The sequence below is a fragment of the Mustelus asterias genome, chromosome 4 (genome assembly GCF_964213995.1).
Source record: "Mustelus asterias chromosome 4, sMusAst1.hap1.1, whole genome shotgun sequence".
Lineage (NCBI taxonomy): Eukaryota > Metazoa > Chordata > Chondrichthyes > Carcharhiniformes > Triakidae > Mustelus > Mustelus asterias.
The window spans coordinates 30,863,208-30,879,561 of record NC_135804.1 but is presented as its reverse complement, the minus strand read 5'-3'; the positions used below and the strand labels follow the sequence as shown (position 1 = coordinate 30,879,561).

General features: G+C 40.0%; 2 protein-coding genes across 2 annotated transcripts in view; one reads left to right on the top strand and one right to left on the bottom strand.

The window, feature by feature from the left end:
* Positions 1–16,354, bottom strand: part of cep89 (centrosomal protein 89) — a 119,544-nt gene that overhangs the window by 20,615 nt on the left and 82,575 nt on the right. The gene's annotated exons all lie outside the window — the stretch shown is intronic.
* On the top strand, positions 5,895–6,620 carry LOC144492597 (E3 ubiquitin-protein ligase RNF182). The gene has a single exon (XM_078210780.1). It carries the CDS (start codon positions 5,895–5,897, stop codon positions 6,618–6,620), a length of 726 nt encoding a protein of 241 aa, XP_078066906.1.

Sequence of the window (16,354 nt, the reverse complement as noted above, 5' to 3'; positions counted from 1 at the left end):
GTCTGTTGGAGTAGTTCTTATCAGAACACAGCATTTTGTTCTTAACTCCAAGGTTGTTTGAAAAAGCTCTGCGAATTCAATCTCCAGCTTCTTTCACAGGTTTTTGTCAAAGCAAAACAATTCTCAAATGCTTGTAGCTGAAGGATACACTTTCTACCTTTCAAGTCATGCTGATGTGCAGTCCACATTCTGGGAAGTTCTGCAAACTACACATGCTCAGAAAGCATAAATTTGGTTGAAGGGTCCAAACTACTACTGCAAGGTAAAAAATATTTTTGTTTGAAACTGCATTTTGGACATTAGAAATTGAAGAATAGAAATTTCAATTACTGAGAAAAGATGGCAAATTGAGTGATTAGATGGGGGTGATAAATAACTGAATTAATTCTAAGGCCAGGATCGCGCGCTACATTGCAGTTTTTGGGAGTATGCGGGTGTTTTAAGTGTGTCTGCCAACAATTACGCGCGTAATTAAGCCCATTAAGAAGGCAATTGATGGCAATTTTACGTGGCCCGTCAACTTATACGGTTGGTGGACAGGCCAATCTGCCAGTTGACCTTCATGTTTTTTGCAATAAAGACGTTCCAGGGCGGGATAAAATGTCTGAGTTGATATAAAAGATGTTTGAGGACTGAGGTACTATATGAAGTCTGCTGTCAGGTGCTTGAACTTGCTGTGTAGATACAATTTGCAGCATTTCTTGGAGTAAATTCATTTATACAGTATTGCTGCTCTTGGAGGCAACTCCACACCAGCCGTCAGCCTTCAGGGAGCTCAATGGAAATGCCCACTCTCACTTCACTTGGTGCCCGCCCTTATTCCGTATCACCCCGGCAGCACTGAGCCTTTCTCAGTGCTCGTTTCACACTGGTTGTCAGTTAATTGGCCAGCCAGTGTGAAATGGCAGTTGGGGTCCAATCACACGGGGAAGCGCACATCATGTCTGGGCCTGCCAATCACATAGGCCTGAATCTTGCACTTGTCAGACATAAGTCTTTCTTTCAACATAAATGTTGGCATAAAAGTGTTACTCAAAAATTATAACATGTAGAAGCTTTGTGCCCATGCACATTTTTTTTATATATAGAAAGGGTTTAAAATAAGAATACTCTAAATGGCCTTAGGAGCTGAGAGAAACTGAAAACATTAGATCTATAGCTACCCATGCTTTATTTTTAATAAATCAATAGCGGTCTCAAATGCTACAAAGTCTGCAGTCATTCTCTAATTTAAATTTGGAGAGAAACAAAACAAGATATATTTAGTTACGAAACATAGCATTGCCCTTGTTTCTCATGCAGACGTTTCTCATCATCACTACTACTAGTCCTAGGAGTGACTGTAAAAATCTAGTACGAAGTTTAACAACACCAGGTAAAATCTAACCATACAATTATTTCTGAGACATCAATATTTTAAATGAAGCTTTTATACCTTTTCACCAGATGATTTAATCTGTTCTAATTCCAGGAGTGAACCTGGATTTGAAACAAATTCTCCTAATGAAGAATACTTGCAGCTAGACTATTAATCCAAGATCACATTGTTCAGCTTTGTATGTGGATAATGTACCAAAACATCATTTGTCTGCACCATAATGCAACTGTTCTACAGAATTAAATGAGAATACAACAAATCATGCATAAAATTCTCAAAATATACAGCTCACCTTCACTCGTACTAGGACAAATTTAAAGTGGAAGATAAAAACTCCATCTAGCTAAATCCAGGATGGTGTCATAACACCCAAATGCTTTGTACACTCATTTAAACTCAATTTATATGAGGATTGGGGATATGGCAATGCTTTCCTCACCACTACATGCATGTTTAACTTTTGCAAGAGACTTTTGTTTGTGCCTGTATTTACCATGCACAGGGCTCCATCATAGACAAAACTGTCACTGTTGAACAGGCAAATGAATGCAGCCTAGTCTGGCTGGTGCCTAAATTGCAGATATCAATAGCTGACTGGTAAAGACTATATAATGGACCATTAAAATATCTTGCGTAAGTGCTGGGCAATAGTAATAAATGTGACTTTCTACGTTTTAGCATGTTTAAGCAATTAGAACTGTTTACACATTCTTTATAGATCTTTAAAGAATATTAATATTTGCTTTCAATGCACATGAGCTCATAACAATTTTATATTTTCGCATGACTTGGTCTTGGATTACAGATTTTCATTTGGTCCAAGGTAGCTATGTTTAATCATCAGTACCATCCAGCTGTGGAAACTAATTTCTGTTTGCAGCGCTAGGAGAGAATGGATTTAAGGGTGCCAATTAATTGGACTGCTTTGTCCTGCAAGGTGTTGAGCTTAGACTGTTGTTGCAGCTACAGTAAGAAGTTTAACAACACCAGGTTAAAGTCCAACAGGTTTATTTGGTAGCAAAAGCCACACAAGCTTTCGGAGCTCTAAGCCCCTTCTTCAGGTGAGTGAGAATTCCACAGAATTCCCACTCACCTGAAGAAGGGGCTTAGAGCTCCGAAAGCTTGTGTGGCTTTTGCTACCAAATAAACCTGTTGGACTTTAACCTGGTGTTGTTAAACTTCTTACTGTGTTTACCCCAGTCCAACGCCGGCATCTCCACATCGTTGCAGCTACACCCATCCAGCAAGTGGAAAGTATTCCATCACACTCTGAACTTGTGCCTTGTAGATGGTAGACAAGCTTTGGGGAGTTGTGAGGTGAGCCACTTGATGCAGAATATCCAGCCTTTGACTTTTTCTATTCCAGTTGTTTCTGGTCAATTCTGACCTCCAACACCCCACCCAATATGTTAATATTAGTGAACTAACAGAATTTACAGAATAATTTACAATCCAAATGGATTATGCCAATGTTTATCCTCTAAATGAATCTTCTCCCACCCTACCTCATCAAACCTTATCTGCGTAATTTTCTATTCTTTTCTTGTTTGTAGTTATCTAGCTTCCCCTTACTTGATGGCAACGCCATTGAATGCCAAGCTGAGTTAACTTCACTCCCTCTTGTTGGAGATGGTCATCACTTAATACTTGCGTGGTGCACATCTTAATTGCCACTCATCAGGCCAAGCCTAGATGATGTCCAGATTTTGAAACCTGCAGGCATGGATTGCTTCATTATCTGTGAAACTGTGAAAGAAATTTAACACTGTTCACTGCCCCATCTCTGATCTTATGGTAAGAGGGAAGGTAATTGATGAAGCAGCTGCAAACAGTTGTGCCTGGAAAGTTGCCCTGAGGATATCCTGGGGCTGAGATGATAGGCATCCAACCACCAGAACCATCTTCTTTAGTTCCAGGCATGACTGCAAGTATAGGCATTATTTCCCCTGATTCCTCACTCGAGTTTCTTGGTGCCACACTTGCTCACATACTGCCTCTATGTTAAGGGCAGTCATTCTCATCCCATCTCTGGAATTCAGCTCATGTCTATGGTTGGATCAAGACTGTAATCATGCCTGGAGCCAAGTAGCCCTGGCAGAAACCAAACAAATGATAAAATCTTGCATTTGGTGTGTGTTCATCTAGATCAATTATTACAATTAATTATAAGTGCAAAACAATCTTAAATCAAGAGAAATATAGTTCAGCAGTTCCTTCTAGATTCTTACATTTGCAAACAATCTACTGACTTCTAATTTGTCCATGGGATTTACAAGCATTTAAAAATACCAGGATCCCCACTGTAACTAGTTGAGCAGTGATCTTAAAAGGCAGGCCAGATAAAGTAAACATCAAAACTGCACACCATCTTGAGTTACATTATGAAAAACGTGAATATTCTTAAAGCCTTTCAATTTCTTATTTATGGACAGATAGAAAATAATCTAATAATAAACTATGCATTCATTGTTATTTGAAAAAATGGTTTCTGACCATGTCAATATTCAGTTGACATGTCTGAAACATACCTGCAAGTAAAAAGACCGCAGAAATTGATTTTTGCTTGAGAAACCAGCACTTTGCTATATTATATGAATATACAAATAGAAATGTTCAAATAGAATTGGAAAAATTTACTTTGGTTTGAATTTAGTCAATCTGAGTATGCAGACATATTATCATCAAATTCAAACCAAGATATAATGGTGAATTTTCAGTACCATTGTGCACGATGCAAGTAAAACCCAGGCCCACTGGTAGGACCGATAAAACCCAGGCTCACTGGTAGGACCGATAAAACCCAGGCTCACTGGTAGGACCGATAAAACCCAGGCCCACTGGTAGGACCGATAAAACCCAGGCCCACTGGTAGGACCGATAAAACCCAGGCCCACCGGTAGGACCGATAAAACCCAGGCTCACTGGTAGGACCGATAAAACCCAGGCCCACTGGTAGGACCGATAAAACCCAGGCCCACTGGTAGGACCGATAAAACCCAGGCTCACTGGTAGAACCGATAAAACCCAGGCTCACTGGTAGGACCGATAAAACCCAGGCTCACTGGTAGGACCGATAAAACCCAGGCTCACTGGTAGGACCGATAAAACCCAGGCCCACTGGTAGAACCGATAAAACCCAGGCTCACTGGTAGGACCGATAAAACCCAGGCTCACTGGTAGGACCGATAAAACCCAGGCTCACTGGTAGGACCGATAAAACCCAGGCTCACTGGTAGGACCGATAAAACCCAGGCTCACTGGTAGGACCGATAAAACCCAGGCTCACTGGTAGGACCGATAAAACCCAGGCTCACTGGTAGGACCGATAAAACCCAGGCCCACTGGTAGAACCGATAAAACCCAGGCTCACTGGTAGGACCGATAAAACCCAGGCTCACTGGTAGGACCGATAAAACCCAGGCCCACTGGTAGAACCGATAAAACCCAGGCTCACTGGTAGGACCGATAAAACCCAGGCCCACTGGTAGGACCGATAAAACCCAGGCTCACTGGTAGGACCGATAAAACCCAGGCCCACCGGTAGAACCGATAAAACCCAGGCCCACCGGTAGAACCGATAAAACCCAGGCCCACTGGTAGAACCGATAAAACCCAGGCTCACTGGTAGGACCGATAAGTTAAGTTTATAAATACTGAAAATTATTTCTTTTTAAATAAAATTCAAGGCAAACATGAATGACAGTTGATATGAGTAAACTAAATAGCTTGTGAGGTTAAATATAGTACTACACATGAAGTTATCTCAAATTAGGACATATAATTAAATAAAACTACCTTTCTAATTGCATGATTTTGTTACCACAGCTTATCAGTGTCATAGAAGTACATATTTTAAGCAGATAATAGACAATACAAATGATGTTACAAGCAGGGTGACAAGCTCTCGGGGAAGAAATTAAGGGATTCATGGTATGGTGAACAAAATGATGGTGGTGGCAGGATTGTGGGGACAGTGCTGGTGTTGCTGTGAGCAGAGAGGACAGAAAATATGTGATGCTATCTGATGTGCAAGTCATGCATCAAAAATAGGAACATAACATCCCAACAGCAAACAACTGAGAGTAAATGCCTAAAATCTGGGATGGTGGGTCAACTTAGTTGCAAATCAAGCTATGCTGATGATCAGTCCATCTTCTGATTAGCCACACGCAACCTGACAGGCTATGCCACCTTCTTAATTGTTTATTTTGGCACAGGTATTATTTTAGGAACATGGACTATTTCTCCCAAATCAGGTTCTTCCACCATTTTCTTCAAAGGAAAGTAGAATCAAAGAACAGAATAGCATGCTGTAGTAGGGAAGCAAGAATAGACCAGCCAAAGATCAAAGCCATAGTTTCCAATTAAAGTATATAAGCAGAATATATTGCTTACTTAAAAGGTTAAATGTGGATAAGTCTCTATTGTTAACCAATGAGTATAAATCTTTGCTTTGTTTCTCTAGAGTGTAATTGTTTTTTCTATTATATGGCTTTTTTCTCCCCCAGTGTTAAAGATGAGCTGCTCTCACACAGAAGGAGACAAGAGCATTTCAAGCACTGATCTGGAATGTAAAATCTGTTACCAAAAATACAATGGACACAGCCGAAAGCCTAAGATCCTGGACTGTTTACACAGAGTATGTGCAAAATGTCTGAACAAAATCCTAGATATCAGTGATGGCTCCCACTGTATTAGTTGTCCCTTCTGTCGCCATGAAACAGAGGTCCACGAGGACGAAATTGCAAGTCTCCCTGATGATACAAATATCATGTGCAAACTCACAGCAAGAGACAGGACAACATGGAATTCAGGTTGCAAAGAGGTAGTTTTAACACCAAAGAACTTGACCTCCTCCAGTTCAACCCTTGGTTCTTCTAACTGCTTAGTTATTACTATAAGGGAGGTACAAAGGAATTCCCCGAGGACTCCAAGCAGACGTACCACCTCTGACTATTATGCAGATCACAGTCTTGACACTATGTCTGTTACATCCCAAAGCAGGATTGATCAAGATGTGTTCTCTAAAATTTGTAACCGTGTGCCAAGAATACTTGTGTGGCTGTTAGGTTTCTTCTATTTCAGTTCATTGCCACTTGGAATTTATCTTCTGGTAATCCAAAAGGTGACTCTTGGAATTGTGTGCGTCAGCCTTGTTCCTTCCAGTCTGACTGTTTGTTTGGTCTATGGGTTTTGTCAGTGCCTTTGTCAGGGTATATGTGATTGCTCATCCAGAAGCTAACAGTCACTACAATAAAATTGTGGATTCAGCCAGGACACCCAAAAAAAATGTGTTTGTGACAATAGATATTCAATTGACCAAGCATCCAGACTTATGGGGGGACCGTTCCAAATTTTGATTATCTTTTGTGTGGGAAAATGCTTTCTGATTTCACTCCTAAATATCCCAGCTCTAATTTTAAAGAGTTGCAATTTTATAGTGCCTTTCATGACCTTAGGGTGTCCCAAAAAGCTTAACAGCCGATTAAGTACCTTTTAAATATAGGCACTATTGTAATGTAGAATATACAACAGCCAATTTGCATACAGAAAGGCTCCACAAAATTATGCTGCTTAGTCTGGAATCCTACATTAGAGGATATTTCTCTATCATTTTAATCTTTTCCCATTATTTGGGACTTGGCCACCACTCAACCATCTAAACTCAAAGGAATACAAACAGTTTTTGAAACCTATCCTCATTATTTAACCCTTTCAGCCCTATTAACAATCTGGTAAATCTACACTGTGCCCCATCTAAAGCCAACATATCTGTACAGAGGTGTGGTACCCAAAATTGAATGCATACTAGAGATGGCTTTTGTACAAGCATCACTTCCTCACTTCTGTATTCCAAACTCCTTTGCAAAAAAGGTCAATATTCCGTTCATCTTTATGTTTGCATTTTTCACCTGTTCACTAACTTTTAGCGATTTGTACACATGGATATCTAAACTATGTTCCTCAACAGTTCTCACTATTAAAAAAACTCAATGTCTTTCTCAGAACCAAGTTGGATGATTTCACACTCCTCATCGAATTTGATCTGCCAGAATTTTAATCACTTAGTCTCTGGCGTACTGCAAATTCTTGCATCTCCTAACTTAATATCATCTGCAAACTTTGATATATAATGCTCTAATCCTTCATCCAAGTCATTAATATATATGGTGAAAAGCTGGGGCCATGGTAGGGATTCATGGAGAACACCAATGTGACATTCTACCGAAGAACATTTCCTTTATCCCTACTCTGTCTCTACCTCCCAATTACCCTGGAGTGGAAACCAATAAATCTGGGAGATTTGTTGATCTTTAATTCCATTATTTACCCGACTACCATTTTATGCTTGTATTAAATCCATGAATTTCCTTCCCTTACTGTACTTTTAGTTTCACACATACCTGTGGCACAAATTACTTATTTAACAAGTCTGCTGTTTCCTCAATATGGTTGCAGTCTCTGAAGAAAGATCTTTTTAAAAAAATTATAACAGCCACAGGTGCTGGTCACGGAAGGCAACCCCTTCATGGAACAACAAGCTGTGGCCCAGCAGCTATCATGGATACGATGGGGAGGTCCCTTGTTGGGTCCCATCCTTTCCTGCCACGAGTCCGTCTTGCTGTATTGACCATGTTTTGGGCCAAAGTGCAAATTCCATAAGTTGACTGGAAATCATAGCACAGGGTAAGAGACCTTATTAAGCCCCTTAATTGCCTGCCCGCCACTTGCAGCCTCTTTAAAAATGGCTCTGCGTCAGGATTGTGGCAGCAAACTAGCATGACAGCTGGTGATGCAAGATAGCAGGTTCGGCCACCTCTGATCCTGACTCCCCTGGCCTACAGAAGATCCTACTCACATTCTCCTTAATGATGTGCTTCGTTTCAACACACAGATTTTAAAATTTTTGCAACTTTACGTTAGGGTGTCAAAGGAGATGGAACAAAAGGGGGGTTGATGGAGTTGAGACACAGATCAGTCACAATCGAATATAATTGAAAGGAAGCTACAGCAAGATCAAGGTGCTGAGTGGCTTACCCTGTTCCTGAGCCCTGATTTACTGTTAAATGAATTGCTTGCTTCACATTAAGTTTTAAATTTTACTTCTGCAATACTTCCAAATGGTGTGCACTTGCCCTTGATGGAAAAAGTAGAAAATACTTTTAAATGGCTACTTTTCTAATTAATTTTCTATATTTTAGATTGGTAAAGAATACCACTTTTAGCAATAATATTATGTTGTATTTATGTAAATTTCACAGAGATGCTGCTGAATGAATTCTTGAAACATCTTTCTCACTCCATGAATGAGGAAGTTGGATTTGAGTAAAGTATTATGAAGGTGTTCCTCAAAAATCAGAAAAATAGTATTGCAGCTGCCTATTTTGTATTTGATTTATACCAGAAGCACTTATATATACATTTGCAACCTGCAAAATTAAGTAATCTCATGCTTGAATCAAACGGTGCACACATCTCAGTTGATCAATTAATCAAATGTTAAGATTTTTCAACCTAACAGTACCAGATGGGAATTATTTATCCTATGTACATAAGTGACCTTTCATATATTATTTTACAATCTGTGTCCACAACACTTAAATTAATATTTCTCTAGTTCAGGAAAATATTGGCAGGGAGGCAAGAAATAATCGTTGATGCCTACTAAATAAATAGCCATTTTCAAAAAAAAAACAAATCTAGGTATAAATAGTACAAAAAAGCTATACTCCCAGTTTTGAACAGTTGATTTGTTAGTCTAGATTTTCATGTAACACTATAATCTTGCACAGCACTTTTTTGTTTTAAAAAGATTTTGTTCAATCTTTCGAATTAATTGTTTAGAATTGTTAACATTTTCTGTAGGGTATAACTTTTTCACACAATACCTGCTTTTAATAGCAATTTTTTTCTAATAAAGAAAAGTCTAACCAAACAGGGCTTCCTTGTGATGATTATGTGCATCATTTCCTAACAAAGAACAAATGTCAAATGTTATTTGACATTTTTATATCACATATTGTCATGTGTTTGGGATACACATATCACTTACTTGACCAACATATTGAAAAGCAAGTTACAAATAAAGTTCCCTCTGTAAGCTTTGCAGCAACCCAAAAATCCCAATGCAACCCATAGGCTCCTCTTCTTGAATTCCCTGCCTGAAAGCAGGTGCAACCCAGAGCTGCAATCTCCCCCATAGTGCAAGGAAGCAGGTTCCAAATTCACCCGTGCCAGAACAGGAATTGAACTCCATGCTGCTAGCACCTATCTGATCCACACTAGCCATCCAGCTAACTGTGCACCACCAACCGCCACCACCCTCCTCCCCCCACCCCCCCAAGAATCTAAGTTGCTGTGGCAACATACACTTCTACACGTTTGTTGTAACCTTGAGCTATGGATAGTGATGGGCAAGGCTCAAATTTCTTGCCATCACATGGCAGATAAGGAATCATTCCTGCTCTTACTACCTGTTGGAAGGATTTACAAGTTGATCTTCAACCTGCTTGGCCGCGTCGTGAACAAACCTCCTTGGGCATCAAGTCCTGAATTAGGATTTGAACCTGGAGCTTCTGACTCAGACAGCGATGAGTCACCATGCCAAAGACCTCTTCCCTTTAAGTTACCGCATGCCAAAAAACAAATTAGAGGGAACATTGGTTGCAAATGTTAATCATAAAAAAAAGTGGTGTTGACAAACAACCATTTGTTGTGGTTCTAAGAAAATACTTAATTACTCAAATCTGATCTTTTTATGGATTCAACACTTGTTTTGGAATTGCTCATGTGATTATGGCATAAAACAATTTAGATACGGTAAAACAGAATAGACCTCTATTGATTTGCAATAGCACATTAATTAATGAATATCTTAAATGCATATGAATTATTATGGACAGGAAAAGGCCATTTTTTGCATCAAATCTTACACAGTTGTAATGCCTTAGACATCTCAATTTATACACTGCCCATCCCACCCAAAATCATGTGATTCCCCTGGGGAGGCGAAAAACCAGATTTTAAAAACCTAGGTCAACCTGGGACAAACAATCAGGAATGTGCCTCTTCAGAACTCCTTAGGTATTCCAAACTAGTTCAAAATGACCTTCTGGCCCTGATTAATATCAAGCAGCACCTACGTTTTTACAAGGTGATCTCTGCCTGGCCAGAAATGTGTCCATAAAGGAAAGATAAAAAAAAGCTTGCAGTTGTATCGCACCTTTCATGATCACAGGACATCTCAAAGTGCTTTACCACCAATGAAGTATAGTCACTGCTATATGTAGGAAATGTGGCAGGCAGTTTATACATGTCTCCCACAATGCAATCATGAGCAGATAATCTTTTCTTGTGATGTTCATTGAGGGATATAATGGCCAGGTCACCAGGGATAGCTTCCCTGTTCTTCGTCAAAATAGTGCCTTGGGATCTTTTGTGTACACCTGAGAAGGCAAATGGTGTTAATTGTTTATTAACTGTGTTTAACTGAATGCAGGTGGAGGGCATTGTCCACATAGGAAGAAAAATCTTATTGAAACTGTGGTATGGAGGTGTTAGCTTGTCATGTTTTACTCTGTAAATAAAATGCAAGACTAAGTAAAGATTGGCTCCAGTATCATCTTTCACCAGCTGGCTTTTCAGAATAGAACAAATGGAACCTTGGTTTAAAATCTCATCTGAAAGCAGCATCTCCAACAGGGTTCAAAATTCAATGGGCCTGCAGATGAATTCGCCCTTGAATCCTCACGAATAGACTGCAAAAAATTCAAGATGGGATGAAAATTTCAAAATATTGGTAGAAAGGTCACCCACTTAGACTGTAATCTTTCCCATCTGGAACTCTGAAATTTGGAAACATCAGTTGCACAGGATTCTTCATCAATTTGCTCCAAAATTCTCAGACTTGTCACTTATGGCGCTGCAACAATCCTAGTCCCACTGGAACGACATCAGGGAGATGAAGGCTGCTTCAAACTTTACTGGGTTTCTGCTCCCTTGCACTTTGTATCCAATCCAATGTATCCATGTTGGACCCTTTCCAGGAATCGCTGCATTCTCGTAACTGACTAATTGTACTGAAGTGCTGCCTCCCTCCCTCCCCAGATCTGGGCTGTTTGTTGTATGTGTCATTTTCAGCTCATTGTGAGCTGCTGATAACACTCTTGCTTGTTTCCTTGGTTTGTTAACAGGGTCTTGTACGTTACAGAAAATGAAATTAACGTCTGCTGTCAAAGTGCTTCTTCACACCATGCCAATGCAAGTGGAGAGTGTTTTTTTTAAATAGGTGTTTGTGTACAGGGTTTTCCCTCACGTTTTCCAGACTTGCCAGTAAAGTGCAGATCTGTAAATGAGTGAGGAGTTTGGGTATTCTGAACTGAATTTAACCACCTACTTTCCACATATTTCTCTAAAAATTAAATAAAATTGTTGCCCCCAACAGCAGATCAAGCCCATTCCACCAGCCTGCCATGTCCTCTTGAAGTATCACTATCCTCCTTACAATTCATTATACGCCCAAGTTTGTCGCATTTTCAAATTTTGCTCTGATAATGAAGGATAGAACTGAAGCCTAATCTTAACATACCTTATAAACTTTTATTTGCAGATTAAGGGGTCCAGTTAGCTAGAGGGTTAGCATGCAACTCAGAACAATAACTCGTTCTAGAACTAGGCGGCATTGTTTAAAAATAAGGGGTTTCTCACTTAAGGCAGAGATGAGGAGAATTTATTTTCTCTCAGATGGTTGAGAGTCTCTGGAACTGTCTTCCTATAAAAACAGTGGAAGCAGTCTTTGAATATTTTTAAAGCAGAGTCATAGAGGTTTACAGCATGGAAACAGGCCCTTTGGCCCAACTTGTCCATGCCACCCAGTTTTTAATCACTAAGCTAGTCCCAATTGCCCGCATTTGGCCCATATCCCTCTATACCCACCTTACCCATGTAACTGTCTAAATGCTTTTTAAAAAACAAAATTGTACCTGCCTCTACTATTGCCTCTGGCAGCTCATTCCAGACACTCACCACCGTGTGAAAAAATTGCCCCCCTGGACCCTTTCGTATCTCTCCCCTCTCACCTTAAACCTATGCCCTCTAGTTTTAGACTCCCCTACCTTTGGGAAAAGATGCTGACTATCTAGCTGATCTATGCCCCTCATTATTTTATAGACCTCTATAAGATCACCCCTAAGCCTCCTATGCTCCAGGGAAAAAAGTCCCAGTCTATCCAGCCTCTCCTTATAACTCAAACCATCAAGTCCCAGTAGCATACTAGTAAACCTTTTCTGCATTCTTTCTAGTTTAATAATATCCTTCCTATAATGGGGTGACCAGAACTGTACACAGTATTCCAAGTATGGCCTTACTAATCTCTTGTACAACTTCAACAGGACGTCCCAACACCTGTATTCAATGTTCTGACCAATGAAACCAAGCATGCCGAATGCCTTCTTTACCACCCTGTCACTTGTGACTCCACTTTCATGGAGCTATGAACCTGTACCCCTAGATCTCTTTGTTCTATAACTCTTCCCAATGCCTTACCATTAACTGAGCAGGTCCTGCCCCGATTCGATCTACTAAAATGCATCACCTCACATTTATGGGTAGATTCTTGATTAACAAGGGGATGAAAGGTTATTGGCAGGCAGAAATATAGAGTTGAAATTACAGCAGATCAGCCATGACCTTATTGAATGATGGAGCAGGCTCGAGCAGCCTACAGTTTAGGCCTGCTCCTTATGTATGTTCAATTCCTATTCTGGCTGAGTAGACTGTCTCTGCGTCCTGCTCCTGAGAGTGGAAGGCAATGGCAAAGCATTACTGAAAGAAACAGCCAAGGAACTGGCTCAGGATGAAGCAGATGATAAGCCAAGGATCCGCTCCTGTCAGAGCACCATGGGTAAATGAACACTACAAAATGCACCTCCAAATCTAACACCACAGTTTAAACCTGCTCTTTTAGCACAAATCTATCCTCCAGTTAAGGCCCACCATCTAAATATATTTGGATACTGACTCAATATATGTTTAAGACACCACAGATCTCCAATTACTATCACCCATCTAACTTTGCTTACATGTAAAATTATCTAGTTTATGCCATGGGTTTCATGTTTGTTGGCAGGCCTATTAGGTATCAAAAGCCATTTCAAAGTCCAATTATACCGTATCAATCTCATTACCTTCATCAATCCACTGTTACCTTGTGAAAAACTTATTTAAATTAGTTAAATATGATGCAGATCTGTTTGCTTTCCTTAACTAATCTGCAAATTCATATAACTGTCTTCTCCAAATAATTATCAATGTTGTCTGGGCCTTTAGTTGCTGGATTTATATTTACATTCTTTTTGAACAAGGGTGCAACATTTTTATTTCTTTGGTCCACACTTCCATCAAAGGAGGACTGGAAGATTATGGTCAGTAGCTCCACAAATCCCCCCCCTTACATAGTTCAGCAACTTCAGATACATCCTAACTGATGCTGGTGATTTACCAACTTGAAGTACAGCCAGTCTTTCTAGTGCCTCCTCTTTATCATGTTTAACCCATCAAGTACATCACTTTCTCCTCTTTTACCATGACATTGGCAGCATCTTTTTCCTTGTTAAAGATAGATGCAAAGTACTCAGTTAGTATCTCAAACCTGCTCTCTACCTCAAAAGTGGAATTTCTTTATGGTCAAAATCAGCCCTACCTGACTTCTTACTACACTCTTACTATTTGTTTGCCAATAGAAGACTTTTAGATTCTCTTTTACGTGCGTTGCCAGTCTCATCTCATATGCTCTTTCTGCCATTCTTATTTCCTCTTTTGTTTTCTCTTTCAACTTTCTATATTCAACTTTCTATATTCTCACTTATTTTATCAATCTAGCATCTGTCATTGACATCCTTTTTCTGTTTCATTTTACTCTCTATCACTTCAGTCATTCAGGGAGCTCAGCCTTTGTTGCCCTGCCTCTCCGCCTTCTGGGAATGTACCTCTAGTGACAGCCCATTGTTCAATTAAAGCTTTGCTTGTCCACCTTTGATTTCAATTTACGCATGACAAGTTTGTTCTCAACTCACTGAAATAAGTCCTCCTCCCATTAAGTATTTTTATTCTAGAATCATAGAATCATAGTCCAAATATGTGCGGGTTAGGTGGATTGGCCATGTTAAATTGTCCGTTAGCATCAGGGGGATCAGGGTAAAATGCCAATGGGGTTGCGGGAATAGGGCCTGGCTGGGATTGTGATCAGTTCAGACTCGTTGGGGCGAATGGCCTTCTTCTGTACAGAAGGAGGCCATTCACCCCAATGAGTCTGCACCGACTTTCCAGTGATCTAGGTTGAAACTTGCTCCTTTCCAATGCAAATCTATACCTTATAATACTATGATCACATTTGATCATCGTCAAGACTGATACTGCAGTTGCTAATGAAACTGAAAGCTTGTACAATGGGTCTTTCTTATGCAATCCTCAACTCTCAGCTGAGGACTGAGGCAGAGGATAACACAGGACACTGTAATACCAACATGTGGCATCACAGACATGGATCTATGCTCAAATAAAAGCAAAAGCAAATTACTGTGGATGCTGGAATCTGAAACAAAACAGAAAATGTTGGAAAATCTCAGCAGTTCTGATAGCATCTGTGAAGAGAGAACAGAGCTAATGTTTCGAGTCTGGATGACCCTTCATCAAAGCTGAAGACAATAGAAAATCTATGCTCACAATGTCTACAATTCTGAATTTTATAATCTTAATAAAGGAACAAATGTAATAAAATTGCTGTTTAGAACACCTTAAGACCATAAGACATAGGAGCGGAAGTAAGGCCATTCGGCCCATCGAGTCCACTCCACCATTCAATCATGGTTGATTTCAACTCCATTTACCCGCTCTCTCCCCATAGCCCTTAATTCCTCGAGAAATCAAGAATTTATCAATTTCTGTCTTGAAGACGCTCAACGTCTCGGCCTCCACAGCCCTCTGTGGCAATGAATTCCACAGACCTACCACTCTCTGGCTGAAGAAATTTCTCCTCATCTCTGTTCTAAAGTGACTCCCTTTTATTCTAAGGCTGTGCCCCCGCGTCCTAGTCTCCCCTGCTAATGGAAACAACTTCCCTACGTCCATCCTATCTAAGCCGTTCATTATCTTGTAAGTTTCTATTAGATCTCCCCTCAACCTCCTAAACTCCAATTAATATAATCCCACGATCCTCAGACGTTCATCGTATGCCAGGCCTACCATTCCTGGGATCATCCGTGTGAATCTCCGCTGGACCCGCTCCAGTGCCAGTATGTCCTTCCTGAGGTGTGGGGCCCAAAATTGCTCACCTTGAGACAAACTATTCAGTTAACATGTACTGGAAAGGAATAAGCTTTGACCATATTGGATTTGTTGTCCAATTCAAGAAAGAAGTACTTCTGATATAAATTCTTTCCCACCCTGCCCCTCTATTACTCAAAAATAAATTTAAGATCATTCCTAAAAATTGTTAATTTTGCTGGTTTCTTTTGCCTGTGACTTTCAGGTCTTTATTTTTCTTTGATGTTGCTCCAGTGACTCATGTTAAAGTTGTAATTTGTGGAGGTGGCTCAGTAGAACAACAAAATAGAGATCCACCTCAAAGTGATGAAGACATGAGCTAGAATTATGTCAGCAGCATAGGAAAGGTATAAACAAGGTTTCAATATGGTAGAAAGCAGTTTTATAGGGGGCAAAGTCTTGACTGGCAGCATAGATTTCAGTAAGGACCAGGATATAATTTTGCTGATGAGGATGGGGTTATAGATGATTAGATCATTGCCAGTGAAAGAGGGGACATTTTATAGGTAATTAAAATGGGGAGGCAAACTGGAGATTTGCTGGAAAATTTTGCTGGGATGTGACTGGAGTAAGGTTGCCAAAGTACAATGGAAACCAGGTCAAAAAGATTTCTGAGGCATCGACCAAACACCTGGACAGATCCAAGTTAACTTG

Coding starts and splice junctions, on each gene's coding strand:
- LOC144492597 (XM_078210780.1), top strand. CDS start 5,895: ATGAGCTGCTCTCACACAGAAGGAGACAAGAGCATTTCAAGCACTGAT.